This window comes from Strigops habroptila, chromosome 5 (genome assembly GCF_004027225.2).
Source record: "Strigops habroptila isolate Jane chromosome 5, bStrHab1.2.pri, whole genome shotgun sequence".
In the NCBI taxonomy this organism is placed as follows: Eukaryota; Metazoa; Chordata; class Aves; order Psittaciformes; family Psittacidae; genus Strigops; species Strigops habroptila.
In genome coordinates this window covers 59,968,732-59,996,384 of record NC_044281.2, presented here as the reverse complement: position 1 = coordinate 59,996,384, position 27,653 = coordinate 59,968,732, and the positions used below count along the sequence as shown (strand labels likewise).

At 43.3% G+C, this 27,653-nt stretch overlaps 1 protein-coding gene across 3 annotated transcripts in view; it reads right to left on the bottom strand.

Moving 5' to 3' along the window:
- The window catches only part of LOC115608793 (unconventional myosin-X-like), a 94,430-nt gene that overhangs the window by 42,067 nt on the left and 24,710 nt on the right, over nucleotides 1-27,653 (bottom strand). For 2 of the 3 annotated variants that reach the window (XM_030488118.1, XM_030488119.1), the window contains exons 5-21: nucleotides 27,470-27,604; nucleotides 22,635-22,759; nucleotides 21,631-21,644; nucleotides 20,876-20,960; nucleotides 19,132-19,235; nucleotides 17,636-17,765; nucleotides 16,655-16,773; nucleotides 12,713-12,859; nucleotides 11,896-11,996; nucleotides 9,599-9,665; nucleotides 9,047-9,139; nucleotides 5,380-5,448; nucleotides 4,415-4,497; nucleotides 2,804-2,912; nucleotides 2,032-2,112; nucleotides 903-1,027; nucleotides 15-129 (exon numbers count right to left, since the gene is read on the bottom strand). In XM_030488118.1, the coding sequence (XP_030343978.1) occupies nucleotides 15-129; nucleotides 903-1,027; nucleotides 2,032-2,112; nucleotides 2,804-2,912; nucleotides 4,415-4,497; nucleotides 5,380-5,448; nucleotides 9,047-9,139; nucleotides 9,599-9,665; nucleotides 11,896-11,996; nucleotides 12,713-12,859; nucleotides 16,655-16,773; nucleotides 17,636-17,765; nucleotides 19,132-19,235; nucleotides 20,876-20,960; nucleotides 21,631-21,644; nucleotides 22,635-22,759; nucleotides 27,470-27,604 (1,702 nt within the window). The remainder of the gene's footprint in view (nucleotides 1-14; nucleotides 130-902; nucleotides 1,028-2,031; nucleotides 2,113-2,803; nucleotides 2,913-4,414; nucleotides 4,498-5,379; nucleotides 5,449-9,046; nucleotides 9,140-9,598; nucleotides 9,666-11,895; nucleotides 11,997-12,712; nucleotides 12,860-16,654; nucleotides 16,774-17,635; nucleotides 17,766-19,131; nucleotides 19,236-20,875; nucleotides 20,961-21,630; nucleotides 21,645-22,634; nucleotides 22,760-27,469; nucleotides 27,605-27,653) is intronic. The other variant, XM_030488120.1, reaches the window with a different exon arrangement.

Genomic DNA, 27,653 nt, shown 5'->3' with positions numbered 1-27,653 from the left:
CATTGATGACGTACCTTGGTTTTACCCAACTGCCATTCTTTCTTGCTGCTGTCATAGATCTGAAGAAAGCCTGCACATACAGCTCTGCTGTTGTCTGAAAGACTTGGCCCCTTCACAAGCATCTTGTACCTTAGAACCAAACAAAATCTCATGAGATTACATATGACAGTAACGCATCCCCCCCTCCCCTCCCTAATTTTTTAACTTTAATTATCCTCCTCCCATTAGTCCTTCTTCCTCTGGGACCTCCCTTCTTCATGTTTGCCTTCCAATTTGGAAATTTCCATCTCCCAGCCTTTATCTGTCCTACCACACTGGCAATTATTGTTGCAATCCCAGTAATAAAGTACAAACTAAACAGCATTTTTCAGTAAAGAACAACTGTCTTTCTGAAACATGTGCTTTCATCAGACACAAGTTATTCTGTTCAGTATAGTGGTGGCATTTAATGCTGCAAGAGACAAAGGAAGCAATATTCAATGGTCTCTTCTAGCTTTGAACTTCAAGAAATCCTTTTGATGCAGCCAATTAAAAGAAATAATCATTTTTTCCAATTTTAATCATCAACTATACTGTCCATTAAAATTTGCTTCAGCCTATTTTCTTTTCACATATTATGACCAGCTGGGTTTCACAGCATCACACAAGCAAATCTCTGGCAAAGCTACAAAAATAAATTAGAAAAAATGGACCGTCTGGCTATTTTTCCATTCTGACACTTACCCTAAAGGCAAGTCCCTGAAATGGCTTCCAAATCAGTCTATGATATGGTCAATAAGGCCGTGGTTAGAAAAATATCCCACGAATGATTCATATCAGTAGTAGCAGTTATAGAGGGAATAAACATATAGAATCATATACCTTGGGGCTGTTACAGCATGGGGTACAATGATAGCAATTACCTGCTGAGAAAATCCTGGAAAAGGCGCCGTATTGGGAAACCTGCTCTTCGAACTTTCACTGTCTCCAGCATCCCTGAGTACCGGAGCTGATTTAGCACCACATCTGGATTGAAGAGGTTCGGTGCCTACATAATGATCCAGATTAAAAAACAAGTAAGAAGGGAGACAGGAAGTGTTGATCTTGGTGTTATTTCTTTGCTGACTTGAACATTAACTGTTCCTCTGAGCACAGATAGTCACGATGGATAGTCATCCATTTCGCTGTAGAAAGCGAGCCCTGCGTATCTGGGCATGCCAGGTGAAAAGGGGGAAGTCTGGGTCAAAGGGAAAGCAACCTCACAACACTGCATGGTGCAGAAAAAGGGACAAAAGGGAGCTGGGCAGATCCTGGAAAAAACCCAGTCTGCAGCCTGCTGTCATAGTTGGATCATGGCAGTAAAGCAATAATGCATTATATATATAATGCAAGATATAATGCATTAACACATACAAAATGTAGAACTCTGACTCAGTTCTGTTTGCAGTCTCTCTCCAGCCAAACTAGAGACAAACTGGAGAATTCTTTTCTGGCATAAAACCCCCAGCAGGCTTTCTTCTGCCATATCACACACAGTTTCAAAACACACAAAAATTATCGGTTCAGAGCTCCCCACCCAATCTAGTTAGCAGCGTGTCCTCCCATCACAGTTCACAATACAAGCCAGAGCCAGTCTCTAAGCACTGTAAGTTGCTCATGAAGCATCCACCTCCTCTGCCTCAGAGCCAGGGATCTGCAGAAGACGCTTCCTACTGCACAAGTCCTGCATTCCAGAACAAACTGTCTACAAGCACCACAAACAGGAGCAACTGCTGCTTCTACCACAGCTCTGGACTCTGCACAAGCACAGAAAGAGGTAGGAATGGCTGTAACATATCATATACAGCATAGTCTTTTAATCTGATTACCAGAAGGAGGGTGTATTTTTCCTCAACTGTAAAACAACCAGAAGGAAAAAAGGAAGCTGAGAGGGAACGGCTCCTATCCTCAGCTTGGATCCTGATGGAGGCACCTGTCCGCCATTTGTGCAAGTGAGTGCTCATGAAGGTCTGTGTGCACGCATGAGCATGTTTTGCTGGACAATAGACTTGCCTTTTCTGTATTTGGTTTGATGCAGCGGATGAAGAATGGGTTGGAAGTACTAAGCGTGGCCATCAGGGAATGGAGAGAATCCTAAAAAGCAGAAAGACAAAACCCAAAGGATCTGTCACAATAAGAGGGAAAGGTGCTAAATTTGATGCAACAGGATCTTCATGCATCCCTCCCATTCCTAATGTCCTTTGCCTACCAAAACTTCAGTAATGCAGATCACTTCCTGTCCAAAACACACCCAAACAGTTATTTTACTCTAACGCTGTTTTAAAGTGGCCATCATTGTTCTCAGAGCTGTATAGCTGATGTGAGTTATTTTTACAAGTCTCTCAAACTTTAAATATAGGAAACTAAAACTGTGAAACTAACAGGTTTGCAGACAATCTAGGGGCTGAGATTCATACTTGCAAGATCCCCCCAATAAGGTTTTATTGGAATTGCCACTATGTTTGTAAAAGATGTGGCCTAAAAGGACACATACACTTAGCTGAAACACCAAACCAACATGGAAGATCTAAGAACCTCAAGAACTTCATATACTTAGCAAAATATTCTTTTCTTCTTCCACCCTGATCAGTCTTAGCATCTCACATTTCACACCAGAGAGAAATCCTTGGGGCAGTAGCACTGTCTTTTTTTAGAACTACAACATTCCTTCACATTTCCAGTGCTGGACACAAAACAAGGATGAATGACTCCTCTTGGCTGCAGGCATTGCTTTACCCATCTGCTCCTCCCCAGAAGCCTGCTGCTCTCTTGGAAAACATCCTACCCTGAACTGGGAACTGACAGTTGGTCTGCGCCTCTGGGTGCCCATCTTCAGTGTCTCTTCACTGCACCGGCTGCAGACTCTTTCGAAAAGGTCATAGATGAAGTCCAGCCTAAGGGAGAAGAAAAGAATTAAAGGAGATGCAAGACACCCACTGCCTGTGAGAAGATGGCTTTCATTCTCAGCTACTGCTCTGTCCCAGTGTGAACCACCTCATTTTTATTCTTGCTGTGCCACAGAGAGTGGCTGCAGGATGCAGTTCAGCTGTGCACTTCAGTGAGGAAATTAATACTTTCCATGTGGCTGCCCAGATCCTGTGGGCTGCCCTGTATGCCACATTCAGCTGCAAAACCAGAAACTCCATCTCATGCTGTCAAGTAGGATATTACACAAAGGAAGATCTCCATTCTGCACTGAGGACATCTCCCTTGAGCTATATGCCCCTAGGTGAAACTACCTTGAAGATACTCCAGCTAGACTGTGCTGTCACACCCCTCCTGACCTAGCTTTCATGGCTGGCACACGACATGCTCATGCAATTGCAACCACAGCCCTTCTGTGCCTAGAGGACTTCTAGAGCTACCCTCAGCGCATGTAAGCTCCTGGGAATCTTCCACCATTTTGCCACTCCTTAGACAGTGTTGTTATGAAGCTGCACAAAATTCTCCAGCACTGATTGTGCCTGTTTATTGTTATGACTGCTTCTAGCAGAATTTCCCTTTCTGGCTTGTTGAAAAACCTCGAGTCCTTCTATTATGCTGGACAATGATAACCACAATTCTGGCTTCAAGCCCTGCGTAAAATGTTCCCCAGATGCCACTGTCCAAGTAAGGCAGCTATGAGCAGCTCATACTCTCAGCTCCCTTAGGTTGTTTCAAGGGTGCTCACAGTGCAAACTCTGCAGCAGGCTTCAGAGAAGATGCAGTTTTAAAACAGTTTCATCAGGCTGGAGCCCAGAGGCAATACATGGACTGAGGTAAGAGGCATGTGGTAGAGTTGCTACTCAAAAACTTCTAGGGTCCACCAAGTTATTAAATGCCTCTCTCCTTCTACTAGGCACCACCTCTGTCTTCCAGACTTGCTGAAGGTCAACATCAGCTCAATTCTGTAGGGTCATGTTGCAGCAGTGGCATATAATAGTAAGGCCATGCCTGGTCCCACAGCAAAGGCTCAGTCTGGCTCAGGATAAGGACAGAAGCTCTCCACTAACAAGAAGGCTGGAAAACAAACAGCCTCGATTTAGAGGCTGGCATTTGACAGCATGGCAGAGTCTTGACTCATTCAGGGGCAAATTTGCCATTGTTAGGATAGGGAGATAAGGGAAAGAAGAGGAATGGGAGAAGAGAGGAGGGAGAAAACCAACACTGCCTGGAGGGATTTCTGACATGCTTTTATAGCTTTTTTCAAAACTGGGACAACAGTATTGATTAAATCTGTGCCTTATCTGACTTCTCCAGCTTTCCTTTCTTTTGCCAGGACACTGAAGCACAAACTGAAGAATGATGCCTGATGCTCAGACAAAAGCAACTGCTTTCCTTGGTCTAGTTATTACACGAATGTGGCTTAGTCCAGCCCAAGAGATGTGGCCTCCTCACAAGCATAACAAGGTCATACCTGCTGTCTTTCAGCATGTTTAAAATGTCATCTCGAAAGGTATCTCTATTCTTCTCCAGAAAGCCTCTCACATCGTATAGCACCTGCAACGCAGAGAGAGACACTAGAACAGTCTGTATAAATCATTAAGCACTTCTACATTAACAATTCAATGTACAAGACCTCCAGCAGAGCTACAAAGAAATGCTGCAGACATGTGCCAAGATCCAAATTTTTGGGGTCAAAGAGCTCCAGAGTTCCTCAGTTACTGGCAAGAAAGTGGCTTTTAGCCATCAGTTATTAAAAAAATCAAAACACAAAACACAAAAAACCCCCAAAACCTCAAAACCAGAAGCCAAGTGAAACAGCTGCAGAGGTTTGCCTGTGGTGTGTGAGTGGGGAAATTGTTTGCAAGGTGTGAGGAACTCCATTCACTTCAGGAAATACTAACTATGTCACCCAGTGCCCTGACCTCCCCACCACTAGTGCTCTGCAGATACGATTCTAGGAGGTTAGCCCTTCTTCAGTGTGCAGGTGCCCTCCCTTGACACATCTCCATCTGCTCCATATCCCTTTACAACAAAGAGCAGCATTTAACCTTGAAGGCTTGGAGACCTTTTCCTTTTTGCAATAGGTATTTAGCCTTTTCTCCTCCTCCCCAAGAGTCAAATTATCCTTGTGACTTTTACTTTGGGTTTTGTTTGTGAATGTGCAAGAAAAGACAACGTAAGTAACAGAAGTAAGGAGGATTTTATCTCCCAAATCAAAAATTAGCTGAGAAACTCAAACAAATGTCCAAGCTGGAGAATATAAGTACTGGAGAATGCCATGCTAATTTACGCCCATCACACTCCCTTTGATCTGGTATGGGGCACTAACTGTGCAGAAACACAAACAGCTCTGGGAGATATTCCTGATTTTTGGAATCTAAACTGCAGGACCACACACCCAAGATACACCAAACATCTCACACCATGAACACCTACCTCACCAGCATAGTGTCTTATTCCAAACTGATGGTCTGTTACCCGAGGCTTTACATAGTAGTGGTTGCTCTGAAATGAAAGCACAAGAAGCCTTCTTATAATGCCAGTGTACTAATAAATAGGCTCAGTCAGGAATTCTGCCATGACTATGACAACGCTGGGATGGGGAAGGACCTTAGCTCTTGCAGAGCCCGACCACATCTGCTGCTGCTATCTGCAGCTACATCACAAATACGGTATTCCAATAAGATGGAAAAATCCAGCCCTTCAAGGCATTCCTCATGTGAGCAAGGGCTTGCAGAATCAAGGTTGGGCACGCATGCCATGGATGAAATGTTAATTCTTGCATGTCTGAAACCTGAGGAGACTGCGCTCCACACAGACTATGTGGTGCAGGACACAGGATCAGGATGCAGGGAAGATGGCAGCTTTGCAGAACTCCTACACACCTCTGCTTTGTCAAGAAAAGTATAATACCAATCTCCTGTCTTCCTCTATGTTTCATCTGTCTTTGCACTTCTGTTGCCCTTTTTTCAATATTAATTTTTCCTTTCTCTTACTAGCTGTTATACTACCTCATTTCCCCCCTCCCTTCTTTGTTCTATGAAAAACATTAGCTATGTAGGAACAGGCCTGCTGCTTGAGATCAATGGTCCATCCAGCTAAGGATTCTGCCTCCAGCAGTGGTTATGTAGGGTAGAGTAACAAGAAGGCAAGCAAATGATACTTTCAGCCTAATACTCTCTCAAAGTCCAATTATATTCACGCAGTCTCCCTAGCTAGAAACTCCCAAGTAAATTTCTCTTTGAAATATTTGCCCATTCCATGCAGACTTCTTGCATCCAGGGTGTCCTTTTGGAGGAAGCTCTCAACCAACCGCACAGGGAAATAGAGCCTGGCTTCAATTAATGCCATTTGTCTTCCATGGGCCATGTGTGACTTTTAAACCCATCACATCCTCCCTAAGTCATTTTTCTCCACACTGCAGGGTTCCTTCAACATAGTTTTTTGTAACACTGAAGCTATCCCAGACCTGTTGCTGACCAGATCTGATATAACCCCTTCTTGAGTGGAAGAGCCCAGTGGTGTACACTGTTCAAAGTGCAGGTGATCCATGGATTATACAGAGCTATAACAATGTTTTCTGCTTCTAATCTGTTTCTTTCCTAGGAATTTCTAATAGTTGATCTGGGCTTTTTATTACTACTGAGCACCATGCTGATGTTTCCATGGAACTATCCATCACAACCTTTGTCTGGGAGATTGCTGCTCCTGAATAGCAGCAACCAGCTCAGGCCCATCATTTCAAATATGAAACTGGGACTGTTTTCCTTCAGGCACACCATTTTACATTTATCTACACTGCTTTTCATCATCATTTTACAACCCAATCAGTTTCATAAGGCACCTCTCAGTTCAGCCTTACCCTGTAACTCATGAGAAAACTTCCACTTCAGTGCTCATATGAGATGGAGTCTTATAGGCATCGCTCCACTGAGATGATAACTCACCATTTACATTCTGTGAATTTACCCAGTAGTGATATATGGATTACAAGCCTATAATTCTTTCTAAAAATTGAAATAATTTCCCACCTTCTCAGATACAAGTACTAAGAAAATGTGAAGTATGATGTTCCATAATACTTTAGTAATTCAGCTCTCATCTTCAAGTTCTTTTAGCAGTATCAGGTGGATGGCTTCTGACCCTGATAATTTGTTATTGCTATTGAAAACATTTTCATTGCCTTTTTCCTTTTCATGTTGACCTAATTTCTTTGCTCTTCTCTTCCCCCATCCAGTCATCTTTTTCCAGCCTCAAACTTCCCTCTTTTCCACTCCAAACATGACCGTTACTCTCTCATGTTGATGGGCACCCTGCTCTCGCTCTTTACCAAACCTTTATATTTCACCCATGCCTACAACACTTCTGGTTCCTTCTCCCATCTCCCCTATTGCTCCCCTTCCCAGTTGTATCAGAGGTCATACTCTCTTAAATCCCAACTCTATGCTTTTCCTCCTTAAGCCTATTGGAATCCACAGAAAACACGGAGAAGAGAGCTTGTTTTCTTACAATATCCTTCAGGCTTTCCAGCAACATGGGCTGGATGCCTTCCAGTGCTCTTCTAGCTAGCACTAGAGACTTTTAACAAGTACAAATGACACTGTCACATTCAAAAAATGCAAACTCTACAGCACTATCTACTTCATCATTCCACCTTGCACTTCAACTCCTCAGCCTCTTCCATCTCTCATAGGGTTCCATGTTAACTGCTATCCCCTCAAAGCAGACAGAGGTGACACTATGAACAGCTTAATGAAAAGGCTACTTGATGCACAGAAATCACCAAAAATAGCAACCAAAATGTTGTGGGGCATAAGGGAATGCAAAATAATACTGATAGTCTCATGCTGCTGTACAATAAACCACAGGTACCTTCTTACCAAGGAAACTGCATTCTGGTCTGATTATTTATCTCAGAAAAGAATAGAGAAAAGATGCAGAGAAATTCAGAGACAAACAGCAGAAAGAAAGAGGAGCTTCGAAATTTCTCCATTTGGAGACAAACTGAGGAGGTTGGGACAGTTCAGAAACAAAATTCAAAAGAAGTGATGTAATAAAAATATTCATAAGTACTATATTAAAAGTTAACAAAATACCATCAATGATAAAAAATAAGAAGGTAAATCAGGCATTCTCATATACCTACCTAATACAAGGGAAAGCTATGGTGGACTAAACTGAAGGCATTGATTTAAGCCTAAAGAAAGGAAATACTTCCACAGAACTATGCGTAAGCAGCCAACCAGAAATTATTGCTATTGTATCCAATTTGTAGTCATGGGTATTACTAGCAGAGTTGGATACAAATACGAAAAATAAGAATATCTGCATCCATACCATTTAAAAAAAAAAAAAAAGTTCAGATAAAGGATACAAACTTGCACATTTTCAGCTTGAATGAAGCCTGAATTAGAGGATTGGGAAACATTAGCTGACAATGTTCTTACTACAGTAGTAAATTATTCCGTATGTCTCTGCTACAGGGTTTCATTTGCTTTGTTTTCAGTCTATTTTCTATTAAGAAGAACCGTGTCGGCTGTACCAGAGACAGAGTTAGAGATTGCTACAGTGATCTTGCTGTGGTTTCTGTGTCCCCAGGATAACTTTCTGACCTGCATGAAAAAGCCCTTCTACTCCTGTGTCCAAAATGCAAGAAAGAGGAGGAAAGAATTTAATTAATTAGGAACAATAAGAGAGCTTTCATTAAAAGTCAGGAGGCAAAAGCTGTCCCCAGCCCCAGGAGACAAAGATCTGACATGCTGTGGAGCAGACTCCTGTGAGTCAGCTGGCAGGAGAAACCCATGCACACTGTGCAGCCGCATCCTGTGCCTGGGGTGCTGCCTCATGTCCCATTTTCAGACCAGCAGAATCTGACCTCCATCCCATGCTACAGATTCAAATCTCCTCTACCTACAGCCTGTGGAACGCACAATCCCTCTCTCTATATGTGCAAGCAACCATTTTCAGGTTTTGGGCTTAAGGCATTTTAAATTTCTTGCACAAAGCACATATTTTATATCAACAAAATGTTCATTTTTAGTTTTGAAATGCTGATGGGGCTAACATACTGATCGTTTGCCTGCCAGGTTATTTTCTTACTTACCATATGCTGGCTGTGAAGTTTTTCCAGAAGGGTGTTGTCTGTGCCTTTGGGGAATCGACTCTCTTCATTCACCAAAGCCAGTAGACCCAGTTTCTACAGCCAAACAAGAAAGGGGCTTTTACAGTCATCAAAAGCTCTAACTACACAGCACCAAGCCAAGAATCGGAGTTCTAGACAGCACATTAAGCAATAACCCCTGAGTTATACCCAGCAAAGCTTGAGCTAAAAGCAGAATTCTGGTCAGTCAATGCATTCAGCAAGCAGAACATAAATGGAGATTATTTATTAAAAATTCACATTAAGGTTTTACTTAAACTCTGCTCCCTGTCTAAAACTATGACACCCTCCCTAAGCTTACTCTCAACAATGAGCAGAGATCTCTTTTCTTGAGCCGGGACTATGGCTAGAACAGCTCATACTTTTGCCAGGTCATGATGCGAAGAGGATCTAAGCAACTACCTGTTTTTAAAAGCAGGAAACCCTAAGGAAGGTTTCAAGACAATCCGCAGTCCCCACTGTGATCCCTAGAAACCATCACAGATAACTGCTCACCTTCTCGATAAGGTCCAGGCACTCTGCATTATCCATCCAGTCAATGGCTTCCCAGTTTATCCCTTCCCTGACAGTCAAGAACAAACAGAACAAAGATGTGAAATGGAAGATCCAGTGCCCTGAGGTGCAGGAGAACAGAAGTAGCTGAGCATGGCAGCTGTCCCAGGACTCAAGACAATTTGCAGGAATTAGGCTTTGCCATGTATGAGGAAAAAGAATAGGACACACAATGCACTGGCTGACACAAGGAGATGGAAGTAGGAGACAGCCTTTCTTAGCCATCCCAGTGTTTTAGACTGATGCTTATCTTGTAGTCGTTCAGCAAATTCCACACCAAGCAGTAAGAAACTGTAGTTGCTCTCAGTTGTTCTTTCAGGAGTGATGAGCATCAGACCAAGTGGTGGTCATGATGGACAGTTTGTTACACAGCTTCAAGAGCCAGTTGCTTACCCACCAATCTGGAAAGCAGGCCTGAAGCACATCCACCAGAAGACTGAACCATAATTCATGGGTCCACTCAAAGAAGAGACAGGAGCAACTTTTCAGGGAGAGTTTTGAAGAGGATGAGACAGATAAGCTTTGGCCTGACATGCAGGGGACCTGCAGGGTGACTCTACATCTTTCAGAATGAGAGCTCATGTAGGCATAGCAGCGCGATAAGCGTGCTTCGAAAATTATGCATGTAATTCTGTAAATCTGTGTTGAATGTGTATTCCCCTCTCTTATCACCTTCTTACACTCCCATAATACACGCCATTTCTGGTTTCAGAATTCAAAGCCTGGAAATAGCTCTTGCACAGGAATCCAAGGAAGACTACAGGCTATGTGTGAAGCTACTTACTGACATTCTGATACAGACACCTTTCAGGTGAAGGCTAACATTTTGAAGATAGCAAAGCTGTTGTCTACAAACCGTTCAGCCTTGGCTTTGTACTTTCAGGTTCAAAGCATTCAGAAACCTGTGGGTAACAGTTGGAAGCAACAAACTGGAATAATTTCTGAAGAATGGAAAGAACTATCTATCCCTCACAGGGAACAAAATATCTTAACCACTTAACGACAAAAAAAATCAGTTCACAGTGTTTCAGATTTTTGCAACAATGGGTGTCAGAGGAGCCTTTTTTTTTTTCTTTTTTTTTTTTATTTTAGTGAAAAGACCTCTTGGATTCCTTCTAAGAGCAAGACGACCTTCCAGAATTGAAGGGAGCAGAGTTTTCTGAAGCAAATCAAAATCACAAATGAACCAAGTTGTCTCTAGTGCCACAGACCCCTTATCTAATCAAATGGTGAAATACATGGAGCTATTTACTAAACCTGAGGAAGCAGAGCTGATACTCTGAAAGATGAGCTTTAAACACCTCATCCTAAAATAACATGATGAATAATAAAATTCTCTTGTTCTTTCCAAAGTTCAGCCACAGAAGTTACACTCCTATGTAATCATCAGGAAAAAATCTTTTGTCACTATGATACCATTCTTAACACAAGCTTCCTGCAATGGTGGAATTGGCCTGAGAAGTGAGTGCATATATAGCCTTGCAGTTTCGTAATCTTTAGCATTTCATGAATTGCCTATTCAACTGTCTCCTTTTACAAGGCTGCTCTCATTTGCCCTCACTGACCCTATTCAATTGCTTCATTCACAAACATAAAGGCTTCTGTTTCAGAGCAAGAACAGAAGTATTTGTCTAGCAGCCTTCTCTAGAAGCAGAAATAATCTAGAACATCCCAGGTACTTCACAAAATACAATCCAACATGAAGCCTGCAGAAGTGAAACAGCTGTGCAGAAGGCCCCATACTCTTTAAGCTCAGGAAACAGCCTGAATTAAATCTTCTTGCTGAGGAAAAGAACCCTTTTCATACCACAGAATCTCTAGGACAGAAAGACTTGTCAGCTGTCTAACATCTATCCTTAGGGACTTTACTTTTTGCACACCAAGATTCTAGCTGCATAACACCACCACTGCCTTAGGTAAATCATTACTGAAATCAGTAACAAGGCCAGTGACCATGTGTTCTAATTGGTTAAAGCCCATGATCTTCCCATTCAGCTGAGAGATAGATAGAAGGGAATCTGGACTTTCTAAATACTACAGAAAGAGAGAAAGCTTTGCTTGGAGACAAGTGACCTACCTATGCTGGAAAAGCACAGAGATACATCCACAGTCAGAGTTGCACTAAGGTCCAGTTGCCTTTCCTGCCTTACTGATAGGGACTGGACAGCACAAAGGAGGAATGATGTCCTCCATTCAACCACCCATTAAAGAAATAGGGCCCTGCTCCCTCTGTTTGTCACCTGTTGTACTCCAGCTGCTCCAAGGAGAAGATGTGTTTGTTGAAATATTCCTGGAGTTTTTCATTTGCATAGTTAATATTAAACTGCTCAAAACGATTCACCTGTAAGAAGAAACAAAGATTATAAAACTGAATTTAAGCTGGGCTCTAAAAGAATCTATAATAGCGATGGAGAAGGTGCCAGGCCTGGTTGGAATAATGCCAGAGAGCATAGAGGCAAGGGGTGTCAGATGGACCTGAGGAGGACAGTATGGGGAAGTGCCCTAGGAAAACAGCCTTTGTAGCTCATGCAAGGTTCATTCAGTAGGCCTAAATGGTAGTAAAGGATGCTAAAGACAATAACATTTCTTCTAGGAAGAAAGAAATATAATTCCATTAGTGTTAGGTCACTAGGCTTGCTCTTCTGTGAAATATCAGAGCAGTCACTATACTGCTGTTCAACATTCATCCCTCATCAGCTGCAGTCAGAAGCATTACACAAAGATTCTCAACACAAAGCAAAACAGATGTAAATGAACAACATGCATGTAGAAGCTGGACATTTAATTTGTACACAAGTCAAAAATTCAATATTATCTATCACAGTACATCTGCTTAATGCCTGTGTCACAAACCAGACCTTGAACATCAGTCTACATTAATGCAGATAGCAGATATGGGCAGCTAAACATATCTTGCTGCTTCCAGGGGTAAGTGGCAGTGGAGACATTCCAGGATGCTCTATCCTAACCTAAACAGGATACAAACCAACCAAAATTCCTTCCTGTATGGGCTGACATCTATCAGACCAACCCACCCTGCAAAGACAAAATCCTGACCTGAAAGTTCTCGAAGCCAAAGATATCCAGGATGCCCACAGACTTAAAGTTTTCCTTGCCTTTGATCTTCGTATTAATCTTGCTAATGAGCCATGAAAAACACTGGGAATAGAGCGCCATAGAGAGGGAATCCCTGGAGTCAGCTGCCTGTAAATAGAAAAAATGAGTCAGAGGGAGATGAGAAGGCATAAGGGGCACCACAAATCTCTGTGGGACTTCAGGTTCCTCCTCTCCTCTTCAGATGTCTGTATTGGTTGTGTATGGTGCATTGTTTATATGTACAGTGAACATTCAAGTTTGCAAATAGCCCAGCCACACATAGATGTACCATGTATGACCTTTGGGTAACTGAATTTGAGAGGCTGAAGGAAGAAGCAAATTCATTGACATCTTTTGGAACAAGCGCTGGGGCAGGGAAGGTAGCAAAATACCTCATGACTAAACTTGCAGCAGTCATTTGCATCACCTGTGCCAACACTTGCAGTGACAGGCAAGGTATCTCGGTTCAGTACTCTTATTAGAGCTGTCAAATAGGTGTCTGCTCAGTTTTTCAAAAACTGGTAGGGTAGGATTTAATAGAGTATTCTGTCACCAAGCTACCCTCAAAAATCCCTTCTCCAACACTTTCCTGCAAACAGTATTATCTTACTGCAAGCCAGGTAGACTGGTAAACAGCCAGGACACATGCCCCAGAAGAGCACGGGTTGAGAGATCTTTCTGGAGCTGACTTAACATCTCATGCAGTGATCATAATGAAGTGTCACAGGTGGAAAAAAAACCCTGAATTGTGATAGCTAACAGGCAGTAGATAGGTGTATGCAAGTGTGTGGATGAATGTCCGAAACAGAACTACTGAAATAACGAGCAAAATAAAAAGCCTACTACTTGACATCTGTAACAGGAATGGGCTGGTTCTAAATTTTGGTAACATTTGAACTAAGCAAAAGGGGCACAGCCAAATCCCCCAGTTAATAAAGAGACATGAGACAGAACCACAAATTAAGAGGCTGACTGCACGTTTTCCTTCCATACATAGATTATTTAGACTGGGAAACCAGGGTTTAGGGTCCTGGAAAGAAGAGGAAGCCAAAAATAAGGGTTCCCAAAAATAAGACATGATCCCAGAGAGCAGAAAAAGGGGCCAGGAAAGAAGACGGCAAAGACCTTGACTGGAAGAAAGATGCTGGAAGTGGAGAAGGATCCTGGAGATCAGAGACATATGGACACAAATGTCAGGGTATGCCCAAGGACCTTGGCTGGTAGTTCCTGAGACTGGTAACTGCAAGGAGCTACACAACATGAACCAACACAACTTTCTGCCCAACTCTCCTGGACAAGTAGCAATCTCCCAACTGGGAAAAGAAGTTGACATCTAATGAACGTAATGCTGAGGGGTAAGTGTGCAAGTATGTGAAATAATCAAGTAGTGTAAAAACTGTCATCCGGTCCTTTCAGAAATAAACTGCAGTATCTAGGTTGCTCACTCTGTCTCACCTGTGACACCAGGTTAATTCCTTCAGTGGGCCTGACCAGCAATGACAGATCTTCTAAATGCACCCTCATGCTCTTCAGTTTTGCAAGCCTGAATAACAGGACTTCTTCCCTTCTGCTTTGCTAATGGCACAGGCCAACTCCTGCTGAATCCTTCCAGCCCCTCTCAGCAAGCTCCTCAGGCTCAGCCTGCAAGATCCTCCTTTTCACCCAATCTCACCTTTTTTTTGCTCCTTTCTATTCCTGGGTTGTACCTTCTCTCCAGCAGCCCAAGGCTGAGGACACACAGCAACCTCTCTTCTCCACAGATGAGAACATTTCAAAACATGGGCACACACACCTTTTCTGGGTACTTTTTCTCTCTACCAGATGGTCTGTCTTACTAGTTGGGACTGAGGATACCCTCAAGGCCATGCCTCTGCACTGTCTCTGGCTACACAGCAAGTTGGACTCATTTTTCAGGAACAGTACCTCCCCATACAGCTGTAAGCAAAGCCGCTTTCCCCACAATATCGCTCAAATGAGATTCTCAAAGGCTCCTTTCATCCTCCCAGCTTTGCCTGCTTTCAGACCAGTTCATCCATTCAGCCCACTGAAATGTCAAAGCTCACATGGGTAACAAGCCCATTACATAATGAGAAATCCCTGGCAGCTCTATCAATGCCTTCCCAGAACAAGTGGGAATAGGTGGGCACCATACATGAGGGCTTAAGCAGGAACAGTCTGTACAGGCCCAGTGCTCAGTGCAGCAGGCTCACCCAGTTGCTCGCTTCTTCACCAGAAGACAGATATGTATGAGCATCCACTTGCATTATAACAATTTTCTTGCATTCTTAGTACTGCACCGAGCTGCAAGCAGTAAGTGTGGGGTCCAACAGGAATAGCTATAGTATAAGACAAAGCTCTGTTCTGAGAGATTTTTGTAAATCCTACAACTGCGCACCGTTACTCTGGACTGTATAAAGTATCTCTGGCATTATTTGTTATCCATCCTTGTGCACTGATATACAAAGTTGTAGCTTATTTAGGACAGATAGTTGAGAAGAGAAACTGTGGTACTGGATACTGAGGGTATCTACCACAGACTATACACTGAAAAATTATTTTCACACGATTTCATTGCAAAGAAAGGTGACAGGTTATGGAAAAAAAAAAAAGTCCCCAAAAAACACCCCAAAAAACCAAACTATTTCTTAAAGGCAAAGCTCAGTTTGTGATATATTAGCAGGTGTGTTCACAGCAAGAAAAGAAGTGACTACTTTGCTGTAATGAGCACTGCTGAGACTTCAGCTTGAACACGGTGTCCAGTTAGGGTCACTCCACTTCTTGGAAGATGTGGGAAAACAGAGACAGAAGAAGAAGAAGAGATTTAGAAAATTACTTACAAGGAAACATCGAAGGAACTGGATTGTTTAGCTTAGAAAAGAGAACATCACATGAAAAACTTCACAGAAGCGGAAGCTTATAAGGTGGACAGCTGGGATGTCAAAGGTAATCTAAATATGAGGAAAATCTTTTCAGCTCCAGACTCCACTGCAGCTACAGCAGGATACTTAAAGAGGCTGTGAAATTCCTTCCATGGGAAATCTGAAGGAAAGTTAGACAGACATCCATCAGAGAGAGCCTAGTAACTCTGGTTTCTCTGCCAGTGTAGGGGTTGGATTGATAACCCTCTGCAGTCCATGCCAGCACAAGATTTCCATTACAGATGTTCATTTTGCTACAACATGATGCTTCTTCCATCCTAGCAATATTGTTCTTTGTTTCCCAGTGTCTTGCATTTTATTAATGACAGCAGATTTTCTACAGTTATCTGTGCATGGACCTAAAGCACCAAGAGTGCCCTCAAGTGATCAACAATACTGAAAGTTAAAGTTAGTAGGCACAACACTGTAATGAACCACAGAGAAATGTAATAGATAAGCAGGACTGGCTCCAGCACGCAGTACAGGTTCAGAAGATAAGAACTACATATCAGTTTATTTGGTCCCCTTTTGTGGCTGTATAGGTACACAAAGAAGCTACTGAGGGGTAACAACCTACCATCTGCCCAATGTTTCATGGTTAACTGTGTGCAACCTTTTTTTTGCAGTAAACTCCCAGCGTAACCTGGGAGTTCTGCAAGATAAAAGCATGCGCACGTGCAATTACCACAAAACATCTGATCTACCTTCTGCATGACAGAAGTGTGACCAATTCCGGGTGAGTGAAGGTGACTTAAAACCAGTATTGTGCATTGCCATTTGCAAGTGAACTCCCCTGTAAAGCCTAAAAAGCAGAGTCAGCATTGGGACCTGAACTACCAGTAAGGGCAAAATACTTGAGGACACAGCTGAGCACCTAGGTGATGTAACCTAGGAAGCCCTAAACTTCAATGGATGATACAGGAGGAAGAGAGAGAGTCTGGAAATGCAGAAGTGGCAGAAGCAGTAGCATACACTGGACACTTACCTGTTCCACAGTGAGAGGGGAGCTGATCTCTTCCCCACGCAGAATCATGGACCTCTGTGTCAGTACTTCAGAAAGCTGAAAGACGTCTAAGCCCAGGAGGTCACTGGCAATGTTCAGCACTAATAACAAAGGAGGACACACTTTTTTTTCTTCTGGATGGATCCCCATCATTCATGGGAGATCCATATTCTGCAGCTCAGCAAGGAAATCCCAGGGACTTCTACAAGGCAAGTGAATAAACCCCAGCACAAAACACACTCCCCTTTACTTAATTCTCTTTGGCATACCCAAAGCTATACGCCCTAGTATAAGGAAGGGTCAGCATCTGTTACTGGCCACAGTCAGACACTCATGTAAGTCAGCCTTTCTGCTGACAACCAGAAGAGCAAAGCACTGGGTAAAGATCAGCACCAGTAAAATATTTATTGAATGAGAAGACATGTTTTCCTAAGGGCACAGTAGTGCAATCTGAGCATGGGATTGCTAAACTTGGATGTCAAGAAGACAGGCAATTAACTAAAGACTTGAAGCATTTATAATATATATTTATTGCTTCTGTCTGTTTAGGGATTCACTTTACCAGACCGACTCAGCTTGCATAATTGTTACACAGTGCACACTAGCAGATACTCAAAGGAAGATGTAGGAAAGTCTCTTAACAGACTACTTTTATCTCAGACTCCTCTCTGTTCTTATTTCTTCCAGCTTTTTCAATGCAAAAGAGAAAACGTGAGACTGCACTCAGTCTGAGAGTATCCAGGACAACAAACAGATTACATGGCCACAGCCCAACCAAATCATATCAGTGCTTTAGAGCCATGCATCCTGTGTCAATGCTTTTGCAGGGTTAAACTGCAGAGAAACTGCTCACAAAGGCACTGCAGATCAGCATAGCTGAGGAAGAAAGGACAATGGAGTGAGCTTTACTGGGGGCCTTAGGGGGCTTTGCATGATTTACCAAGTTGCTAGGGTCCCACTTACCAGCTTTCGTTGTGACCTGGGCCCCACCAGCTGTCATGAATTCAACATTTCCCAAATGAAGTGTGCCAGAAAGAAGTTTGAAGATGTCTCTGATTTCTTCAGTGCTGAAGTCCACCACCTTCATGGCAGTCTAAGCAAAACCATACTGCTAATGTTGGCTACACATACAGCCACAGTACAATGCAACCACCACACCTATCCCCAGCCTGTGTAAGATGTAAAACTCAGAATTATATTAATCAGGAATCAAAGTGAACTGTAATGACACAGACCCTCTCCCAACTACACATCTGTTAATGATCTTCACTGTCTCCCATTCTCTCCATCATTTATTTTATCCCCATCTAAAGCAGGTGGGTATTTGCCCTGTCCTCAAGCTGGACTTTGCTGCTGCTGTTGCCTGTCACAGGAAGAACATGTTAGTGCCTGTGTGAGGAAATCCTTTCCTGCACACTGGCAGTACAGGTTATAGATGTCACCGGACTGCTTCTACATTCTGGTTTATTGTCTTCCCTGGAGGAGGGATCCATATAATATACCTTATTTGATCCAGGTAAACACCTTAATTTCCTCTAGCTTAGAATAATAGATTAATGCAGCAAGATTTAAAACCAGGCTTTCAGCATTCACTGCTAGATGGTTAAAAAGAGCTTACCAGATAATGAGCAAGTATGGTACATTCCCTCTGTCTTAGTGCGTGCATGTGAGCCTCAGTTCTTGGGGCATAAATTGACTTTGAAAGGTAGGACCTAGTTTTCATGCATTCACCCTGCCAGTGGGGTGCTTCAGGATTCTAGCTCCCTTCTTTCCTCCAGTCGTCTCCTCAGCTGAAGTATAAATCCCATGTTGCTACTGAAACCTGTGCTGTGCAGGAGACATTTCTTCCCCTTAACTCATACTTACGTAGGAACTATTGAAATCCTAAGCTGACTCCTCTCACCTTGCCTATCTGGTTTTGCCTATATTACTAAAGCCCTTGGGCCAATAACCACTTATCAAACAAAACATGAATTGCATATTCATCCTGCTAAACCCATAGCCTCTGGTAAAGTTACAGATGTCTATTGAAACCTGTGTGGTATTTCAGAATATGCCATTTGCACAGGCGATACAACTTCACCAGAACATTTCAGGAGAACACCACCTTCAGACCAGACTGTTCCCCTTCTAATGGTCAATGTGAGATTTCCTGCACCAGGCCACCTAGAGGGCTCCCAGGAACCATTATGGGGTGGAGTTTATGCTCCCCAAAGTCTCTATCATTCTAAATTATTATTCATCCTTGACTGCTTCCCAAATTCCCCCATTTCTGCACAGAAAAAACCACTTTTTGAGCCTTGTTTTTACCATAAAAAGGTAGAGCTGAATTTCAGACTGGTTGCACACCATATTTGTCTTACGACAAATAAATTCTGCCTGTGGGATCTAGACCCTGCAGCATGTTTAGCCCATGAGACTGTGCTCAGAAGTTCAGGAGGAGTTAGGACAGGACTCACCATGACCTTACTGAACATCTCTACGTCATTCAGGTTCTCATCAGTCACACAACCAGACTGGTTCAAGTAGTGATAAGTCTCTGGCTCAGAGAGGAAGAGGCTCTCTGCAACAGATGGAAGAGAAGCAGGGAGGAGAAAGACAACAATTTATTTAGCAATCAGCCTTTTCATTCTATGATCTTTGACCTCCAAAACAGTGCATATGTTTACCACAGGGAGAATTCATCTGAACAGATTCCATATCCCTCAAAACCCACACCTAGACAATGAATGCACTGGGGAAGGAAAAGAGGAGAGTGTGCGGTAACAAAGCTTGCAGATGGTATGCAAAATGATTTAGAACAGTCAAATCCCAAGCTGCAGACTTGCAGAAAAATGCTTTGATACTGAATTGTCTCAGAAAAGTAATAGGAGATTAAATTCAATCTCAGAAAGTGTACAGAAAAATAGTCTTAACCATACACATACAGTAAAGACCTTAAGTTAGGTATTACCACTTGAGGCAGAGTTCCAAGAGTCACAGTAAGATTTCTAAAGATACCATGTCATTGCTGAGCAACAGTCAGAAACTGAATACAGTTCAGTTCCTTCAGTTTTAGAAGGAACACAGAACTAAACACAAAACCAGAATTAGGTCTCTGTACATATTTATACCACAACCTCATCTTAAATACTATCTATCTGCATGTTTGATCCCCCATTTTGAAAAGGATAGAGGAGAACTAAAAGATCTATGGAAAAAGGAGACAAGAATGATCAAGAGCTAGAAACACACTACAGATGGGGGAAGTGAAGCAGCCTGGGACACCAGCTTGCAAGGAGATGGGGAAGAACAGCAAAGATCTGCTGAAGAAAATAATCTATTTTGTATGCTTTCTCTAAGCATTTGCTGATAACCATGGTCTCCACTTTCCTTCTGTTGTAGATGGATCTCTGGATAGACCTGTGTAGCCATTCCTGCATGAACTCTTTAGAACTCAAGCTCTACTCCCACTCTGTGCCAGGTCCAATTCTTCTATCCGATAATCCTAACATACACGGAATAAAAGCATAAAGAAGTTCCCCAACCCCTCACAACCAGAGTGCAACTGTAACATGTTCCTGTCCACCTATGTGACCTCTTCAGCAAGACCACCAGTGCTCAGCAGTGCCGGGGCAGCTACACACAAATGTTGTTAAGGGGGTGCTGTACTACCAAGAGGATTCTTCCACTGCCTGCAGCTGCCGCTTTCTCTGCATGCCCTCTTCCAGACCCACCTCTCCCTTCCCCATGTACAGAACCATAAATCCTTTGTTCAGATACTAGACATGTTTTGACTCTAGTCCTGCCACTACATCATTGCTGATCTAATTCTTCTCTCTCCTCTTACCTATACTGAAGGTTTGTTGTGTAAGTATGTCTGTCTCTCCAACTTTTGAACTCCCTGAACGGCTCCCATCAGCATCTGAATCAAGAGACTTCACTCTTTCTTTGCCTCTAGCTAATTGCATTACCTCATCACAGTTGCACAGACTTTTGCCTCCAGTTCAGAATGCCTGAAATGTCTTTTCTCATACAACATTTCTGTCATCCTCAGCCTATTTCTCTCAAATCTCCTTTCTGTTTCCCGTTAAATCACCATATGGCCTTCAAGAAAAAGTTATATATTAAGTACCTGAAATATCCATGCTCTGACTGCCTTACACCTGCTTCACATGCTGGACTGGAAAGAGGACAGAGCCATATTCCAGAAAATGAAATTACCTTTCTGCTCCTTGCTCACACCAGCTAGAAGAGCATAAAAGATATGGTAATTCCTCTCTCCGGGGTTCTGGTGTACCACTCTGTTCTGAAACAAAGAATAGAGGAGTAGCCAGTAGAAGGAGATTGCACTTGTGGTTGCAAAGGCAGAGAGGACCACAATACAGGTAAATCTCCAGGACCAATACACAAGAGGGGCTTCTTCCCGTTCAGTGGTGGTGGTATCTAAATAAGGTCTACATCAAGATCTTGTCATGTGTGGCTGTGCAACCAAGCACATAGACATATGTACAGGGTGTACATGCATGGACAAACTGAACTTTGCCAGTTCTGGCCCCACTACTCAGTGAGTTCTGGTGTTCAAAGTAAACTACATCAGAGCAGAGATGTCTGCATTTTGGAGTTATAACCCCATATTCCTCTTTATGGAATTGAGTTTCCAGGTACTTGTTCTCTCTCCTTTTCCCCTTGGTAAACAGCTTTTTCTTGAAGTTTCTCTGTAATGCACAGTTTATAAAGACAGGAGAACAGGTTCTCATAGATAAGGAACAAACACAGTTCCTTCACTGTCCTCTTCCTCAGTTGAGACAGCTGCAGTAGTAACGCCTAAAAGTTAACGTCTATGTGCTTTTATAGATATTATATATGTCTATATATAGACATATATAGAGGCAGCAGCATCCTGGAGGAGATCTGGCACTGCCCCACCATACTGTGAGGACGGGGCTCGCTCAGCAGTCAGTAGAGGTGATACCTACCTTTTCCAGTAAATCTGAACAGCATGTTAAGGAAAAACCATTGAAATAACATATTCACAGATCTGCTGATGACTGGCAAAGAATCTTCTAGACACATTAGGATGAACCCTGTAACAAGCAACAAATCATTAAATAACTGACACTTTGGAAAGCAGAACAAAGAGTGGCCCCAAACATCATCTCAGATCCTCTTTACTCCTTGTCCAAGGAAGTATCATGTGCCAAAGATACATTTAAAAGGGCAGGGTCAGATAGAACATAGGACCTGCACAATGGTGAGGTAACCTTGCAAAGGACGAGCCACATTAGGGACACCTAAAAAGATAGAGAGGCCATTCTAATCTGAAAGTCTGTACTGCACACAGTAAATCTTGCATCAGTTCTCATAGCTTCTGCAAGAGACCACTATCTTTAATCTACCGAGCACAAAGAGCAGAGACTAAACAATCCAAGCCTGTTATTTACAACAGTAGTAAACTCATCTGGTTGCTACTCCAGTGGAAATTGGTGTGGTTTGCGGTCATCAGCAGCTTTGAATATCAGCACAAGAAATGTAGCCAGGACAGCTTTAGCTGCCTCATGTAGACAAAAGATAGGCCAAAGTCTTTGTGAGAAGGGTACATGGGCATACAGGGAAGAAAGTGGTCATAGCACAACATAATTCGACTATATCCAGTCTTCCCTGTCCTTGTTGTCACAATCTTCTGTGAACAACAGGATGCAATCAACATGAGGGATCTTCTTAGGCAGCAAATTCTAGGGATTAAGTATCAAGTGTTGCGACTGCCAAGTGAAAAGTCAGACTGTGTGTCCCTATCTAATGTAGTACCTAGACAAAAGGTTTCCAGAGTTATGTGCTGCAGAGCCACAAAAAACTTTTCCCTCTTTAAGTTGCAAATTTTTCCACAGTTATAAACTGGCTTTGAGAAACTGATGAGAGATTTCCTGACCCACTCCGAGCTCACTTACTCCACCCATTTCTGGTCCACTGAAGAAAAGGATACAATCAGTTACTCGGCCTCCTTGGATGTGTCCATGTTGAGAGAAGTGCAGCTGGATGAACTTGCCAAAGCGGCTGGAGTTGTTGTTATAAATTGTCTTGGCGTTTCCAAAGGCCTCCAGAATGGGGCTGCAGAAACAAGGCAATGAAGATATGATTGGTGATGAGATACCATTAAAACAAGCGTGTGCCCAGCCCTTTGCCATTTGCACAGTGTGCACTGCCATGCGAGATTAATTTGTTACAGCATCAGACTGGACAAGCAGGAAGAGCTCAAGGGCAAGGAAGGATGGGAAGAGCAATTTAACATGCTGCTAGATGAATTTTAAACCTTTGGGATCGGAGTTAATTAAATCAGTCCCCAATGTATATGGGCTGCTGGCTGTTGTGCACACTGTTGAGGGCATCCCTTACCAATGTGGCTTCAGGAAATGAAAGGAGGCAAGACCCAGCCAAGTATATGCTTAACACAGCAGCAACCCATGATATGGGCTTGTGGTTGGGGTTTTTTTTTTTTCAGGATTTTCAGAAGCATCAAACATATAGGGCAAATACTCTGTAGGTTTAAATCACGTACTACTTTGTTTCTGCTTCTATCTTTGAGAGAGAAGACAGTATAAACCATCTCTGAAAAATACAAGCAAACATTTTCAAGCTATCAAACAAACATAGTACTAAACTGATCTGTTTGCTACTGGAACACACAAGCCCTTATTACTTAAATCTTACTTAGGCTGGTACAAGCCACATGGTTTCCAAGTAAAGGGACTATATACACACACTATAGATTTGAAAATTTTATTCTAAAAGAGCCACATAATCCGCTTCAGGAAAAAAAAATGTTGAGAAATAATCTACCACTAAACTTCAGGCAGGTGACGAATTGAAGAATTCTGTTTCCTGGTCACCTTCCTGTCTTCAAATAGGTTCATACAATATGGAAATTGGTGAGTTAAAATGCAGCTTGGCTCTTGTTCCACAGAACAGTACAAGGGAAAGCTTAAAGCATTCAAACTGACATGCTGAATCCAGGATTAAAATATTCATTTTTGCAATTTAGCCAATTCTAAAATAATCTGAAGGCCTGACAAGCAAGGAGTCATGGAGATGCTACAAGAACAGCCTGTATGTGGGTCATGTTTATTTTTAAAATATGTAGTTTTTAACAAAAATTTTTGCTATTATCACCCTGAGAAATACTGGCTTTTTAAACATCTCTATCAATCCACTGTGTGGTTCCACTGGAGACAGGGGCAGATACAGGATTATTCACAAATTAATAATTATTAACATGACAAATAATCACAACTACAGATACTGCTGGAGATTGCTGAAAGCTTCAGGCCTTGCAAGTGTTAGCTAAGTGAGAGCTATGGTTAGGAAAGGCCCAACAACCTTCAGGAAACTTCAGGCTGCATTGTCCTAATTTATCTCTTGAAAATACCACTTTAAAGAAACAAAAGCATAGAAATTAGATTTCTCTGTTATAATAGGTTACAACCACAGAAATCCCAGTCATAGAAATCTGTGTGCACAGATCAGGAGGTTAAGTTCCTTGCCCTGGAGGATGTGAACTCCAAGACCCATGCCTCTGAAAGAAGTATGTAAATAGGACATTGCACAGGAATATCCCATTGAGCACACCAATGCCATGAATCAACAAAAATGAATGGGGACAACCAGAAAAAGGGAGGACAGGGTTGCACTATATGACCACCACAGTTGCAGTGAGAGTGCAGCAACCAGCCAATTTTTATGGCTCTAAGTCATGTTAAATTAGATAAGCAAAGCACAAGGAAGTATCTTCATAGTTTAGTTTGGCAATGGGCTTGTGCACATGAGTGCGGAATTCTTTCAGGGATGGGGGAGGAAACAGGCACGCGGGTGTCTGAGGCTGGCGGCAGCTGCAAGGCGGAGGGGTGGGTGAGCTGGTACAGCCAGGAATGAGGGCAAGTGCCTGGGCCGAGCAGACTGCCTGCACCAGCAGGCACATCGCAACGTGGAGTTTGATGCCACATCGAACTGCATGAGGTGGAGCAGTGCATCAGGAAGGTGATGCTTGCTGCTTGGCTGGATGTAGGCAGGGTGTGTTGCAGGACTCAAAACGATGGAAAACAGTTTCAGCAGGGCCGCAGAAAGTGAAGCCTGGATTTTAGAAATACTGCAACATATGCAGCTCCAGGATTCAGATGCATAGCTGAAGACAAAAAAAGATCTGAAGATGAGAGAGATGAATAACAGGAAAGGTGACTATGCTGTCAGCAGTGGCACCCAACGCAGAGAAGTGAAGCAAGCAAGAAAAGAAAGCTGAGAGGAAAGTTAGCAGAATTTTTAATGGAATGATGGGTATTTTCAAGAAGGAAAACAGACCAAATCAACAGTGCCGAAGGAGTTTTAAGAGCCTGATTTCTGAGAAATACGCCAAGTATGAATGTTACAACACACAAGCAAATGATAGAAAGCTGACGTAAGGCTTTGTTTATAATGCTGTCTGAAATGGAGAAAGAATCCAGCATTGTTCCTGGGTATGTGCTGGGGTGCAAGGATGAATAGGTGCCGCAAGCTAACCCAAGGAGGGCCAGTGGCAGAGCAAGTGAGGCTGAACTGCAAACACGAGGTAGACTCGATAGGAGTGGCAGCAGCTTCTGGTTCTGAGCCAGGTCTTCAGCTTCTCTTCTTAGGGAACAGGTGACAATTCACACTGCCTGGCACTCATATTGCAATAGCTCACTTAACACTAAAGATGTACACAAACAGGTCACGAGCTCTTACTCCACTAAACCTCACAGCTGTGGGATCCTGCAGACTCCGGAATCACTTACCTTACCATCATAAGCTTTCTGGACCACAGTCAAGTTACCACTTAACCACTAAGTGGGCTTGAGCCTTCTAAGCCGCTTGCCTTAAAGCAGATTTTGCAGATCTTGAGTCATGACTGTATTGCACTTAAGAGCTTTTACCAATTTGCCAATGTCCCTGGTAAAATATGCACCCTGCAAAGCATAAATTATCCAACAATGGTCTCTTCAAGCAGGTCCAAAGTCAGCAACCCTTCTGCTTGATGCTGCTCTGCTTATAAGGAACCTAAAAACTGCAATGCTCTTGCACTGCATGTCTGCTTAGGCTATTTTCCCCACAGTTACTAGTAACTTTTTGTGTCACCATCTTCCAGAAACATTCCTTCTCTCTGGGCCCTGAAATATGTCACTTGCATCAGAGTCATTTTTACACAGAAGGTTCAAAGAATTTCAGCTATTACACATCTAGATCCTGTTGCAGATATCTCATTTACTCCTCTGGAGGTTACTGCAACTATCACAGTCTCAAACTGGGACCAGCCTGCATCCTTGCCCTTGACAGTACTGAGCTCCAAAACCCCCAGCAAGGCCTTCCAGTCACAAAGCAAGACAGTCTTGTGTTGGGAAAATTTCATTTAATTTAATTTACTAAATAGAATTCAGGTGTTAAGAGAAAGGAGGACACAAACAATAAAACAGACACTTAAGTAAACATCCTTCCTCCCTCTTCCCTAGGCTTACCTGAAAGTCAAACATCTATAGTCCATCTTTTCTTAGCCTCACCTCCCAATTTAACACCAATCCCTCACAACTCCACTTTCAAGGCAGCTGGCAGCACAGGAGGCTGGGGTCACACACACGTAGCTCTTCCATTCTGTCTCTCTTTGCTTCCTTATTGGTTTTGCCCAACTGCACTTTGCTTATTCAGGTTTTCCTGACACTTTTTTCCTTGGTGTCCCTGTTCCAGCATGGTTTATCCATGGGCCACGATCCCCCAGGTGTATCCCTGCCCTGGCATAGGTCACCACAGTCCACTGGGGGTGTCAGGACCTCCTTTGGCATGAGGGATTCCCCACAGAGTGTGTCTCCATCCCTTTATGGCTGCCAGTTTCTTTCCCAAACATGTTTGATCCAGCCCAGACTGGATGGGACTTTGACCAACTTGGTCTAGTAGAGGGTGTCCCTGCCCATGGCAGGGGGGTTGGAACTAGATGATCTTTAAGGTCCCTTCCAACCCAACCCATTCTATGATTCTATGATTCCCTGCCTACCTGAAAACTTGGCAAGGTTTTGGTGGGTGGTGGTTATTTGCCAGTTCCAGCCTAGGGCTTCCTTCCACACAGCCCTCCTACAGCCCCAGCAACCTCCTTGCTCGTGCCCCTTACAGCTCCCATGGACAGTTCTCCATGAAATCACCTGCCTGGACAGCAAGAGAGCTGCAAGGCAGTGCACAGGACAGATGAGGGCAAGACATACTGGGGGTCTGAAACAAGCGGAGTGCAGGGGGATAGTGAGCCTAAAGGACGAGATCAGGAGTCAGAGTGTGATGAAGGCTCACCGGAAGCACAGCCACAACTGAGAGGTGTAGGAGACAGGGATGACCTGAGACAGCCAGGGAGGGATGTTACCCATGTCTCCTCCAGCTACTGACACAAGAGATGTAGAGCTGGAAAGAGGGACAGCATAGTGATGCACGGGTAAGCTCTACGGTGCAGCTGCGTGTACTGACGGAAGGAGAAATCCCAGCTTTGGCTTGAGCATTAATTCTCTGTCTGCCACATACACCCCACACTGCTGTTGGAAAGAAGCCTAATTTATCCATGGGCAGCTGGGAGAGCAGCCAGTGTGAAGCGTCCCAGTAAGACCACAATTGCTGCATTTCCCTGACATGACACTATTCAGCTGCATGATCCTCACTGCCCAGGTTTGCCTCCGTCCATGGCACAGCTATCCAGAAGGCAAAGCCCTACCAAAGATAGGCTGCCCCAGCACGACAGCATCCACAAGGATGGGCCCCACACGCCGGTGAGAGTGACTGTACCTGCTTTCCAGGATGGCTTCTTCCACGTGAGTGCTCTTCTCAGATGCAGGGGCCCCGAGGGAGGTCTGGCTCATAGCTGACAGAAATTTCAGTAGCAACTTGGTGCTCTCAGTCTTTCCAGCTCCACTTTCTCCACTGTTAAGAAACAAACACACATTTCATTCACAAATCTGGGACAGTCAGA